We start from the raw sequence: 1701 nt of genomic DNA, 5'->3' as shown, positions 1-1701 counted from the left end.
CTTAACAAAAAGAAAAAAATTTCATAGTTCAGAATCCCAACTTTATCTATTGAATAAAATCCTCATTCTACTCTACCCAATCAAACAAATTTACATAAAAAACAGAACAAAAACCTACCTCCTCTATACACGAACCGAAAAAAAAAAAAAATATCCTCTCCTTCATCCCACACTTCGTCTCGGACCCAAACCCCGTACATCCAAACTCCTCCGTCTCGGAACCAACAGACTCGACCCAACCTTGACATCCTCCTCCTCAAATTCACAAGCCTCATCCTCATCAATTCTCCCAATCACAACACTCTGACTCCTCTTCACCCTCTTCTCCTTCTTTGCCAAACACTCATTCGCCATCATCGCGGCTCGAACAAGCTCCCCGAGATCATTTTCACCATCTCTCATCCTGTCCGAACTAAAACTATAGCTATGAGAAAATTCGGATAATGTAGGATTGTACGCAGCTCCCTCATAGCGAACGCTACCGGCACAACGGGTAATGCTTTTGATATAGAAATCCCTGAAGCTTCGAAGAGCTCGCATTGGCCATCCAATGCACTGCCTTGCTTTGTTCTTGGATTTCTTTTCTTTGTTCATGGCGATTCTAGTGGTTTGGGTTGATGGTGAAATTTTTTTTTACGGGTGAGCGGAGAGATTGGTTAGGCTTGAATTTTGGAGGTTGGTTAGATGCGTAGCCTAGGAATTGGAAAGGTTTTTTGGATATTGGTCCTTTAAAATTTTTGATATTATAAAATTATTCCCCTAAATCATGAAAGTTGTTATTCTGCCGTTAAAGGTATTTTAATTTTTTTAATAATAAAACAATAATATAATAATATTATTATTATAATATATTGTATAGTAAATATAATTTAATATATAAAATATTAATATATTATATGTTATATAATATAATATATTATAAAGTAAAATAATTTATTGCTAATAAATGTTAATATAAAAATAATATATTCATAATATAATAAAATTTATATAATAACAAATTATTTGTAGATTATTATCTACAAATAATATGTAATAATTATAATATAATATAACACATTCAAGTACAATATAATATTATAATGCATTATACAATATTATATTATATTATTTTTAATATTTATAATACTATAATAATGTAAACTAAATATTATAACATTTTATTTATAATATATTTTATTATAATTAATATATAATATATTAATAATATGTTTAATACTGATGTTGTAACGGGTCAACTAGTTTTAACCAAAAACACTCAACATGGTGTTTTGAAAATACTTTAAAGGGAAAACACAACACCATGATATTTTTTTATAAAAACACAATAAGAAAAATACAATAACATCCACACGAAACCTTACTTTTCAGTAATGAGTTTTCAATTAAGCCCGTTATTTAAAGTTACTACAAACCCAAATTCTATTCTTTAGACCTGTTTAGACAGCAGACTTGTGTTCCCACAATCGTTTACATTTGCCTAAACCTGTTTCTTTATAATTTTTGGGATTTTAGGAAGAAACAATTCATTGAGGTTAGACACTAATGGAGAGCAGGAATGTAATTTACAGACGTATGCTAACAATTGAGCCAATATGAGTAAGTACTTTTTTTTTGAGCTGAATATGAGTAAGTACTTTAGATGGAATATATTGTTAGATAGCATGTTCCTAATATGTATTCTAATTTGTTTTGGTAACA

The 1701-nt window shown here is 29.5% G+C and overlaps 1 protein-coding gene across 1 annotated transcript; it reads right to left on the bottom strand.

Moving 5' to 3' along the window:
- LOC109832112 lies at positions 1-633 on the bottom strand. Its single transcript, XM_020399550.1, has one exon. It carries the CDS (start codon positions 592-594, stop codon positions 163-165), a length of 432 nt encoding a protein of 143 aa, XP_020255139.1. The 5' UTR covers positions 595-633; the 3' UTR covers positions 1-162.

This window comes from Asparagus officinalis, chromosome 3, assembly GCF_001876935.1.
Source record: "Asparagus officinalis chromosome 3, Aspof.V1, whole genome shotgun sequence".
In the NCBI taxonomy this organism is placed as follows: Eukaryota; Viridiplantae; Streptophyta; class Magnoliopsida; order Asparagales; family Asparagaceae; genus Asparagus; species Asparagus officinalis.
This window is presented reverse-complemented; position numbering and strand designations above follow the sequence as displayed.

Coding starts and splice junctions, on each gene's coding strand:
- LOC109832112 (XM_020399550.1), bottom strand. CDS start 594: ATGAACAAAGAAAAGAAATCCAAGAACAAAGCAAGGCAGTGCATTGGA.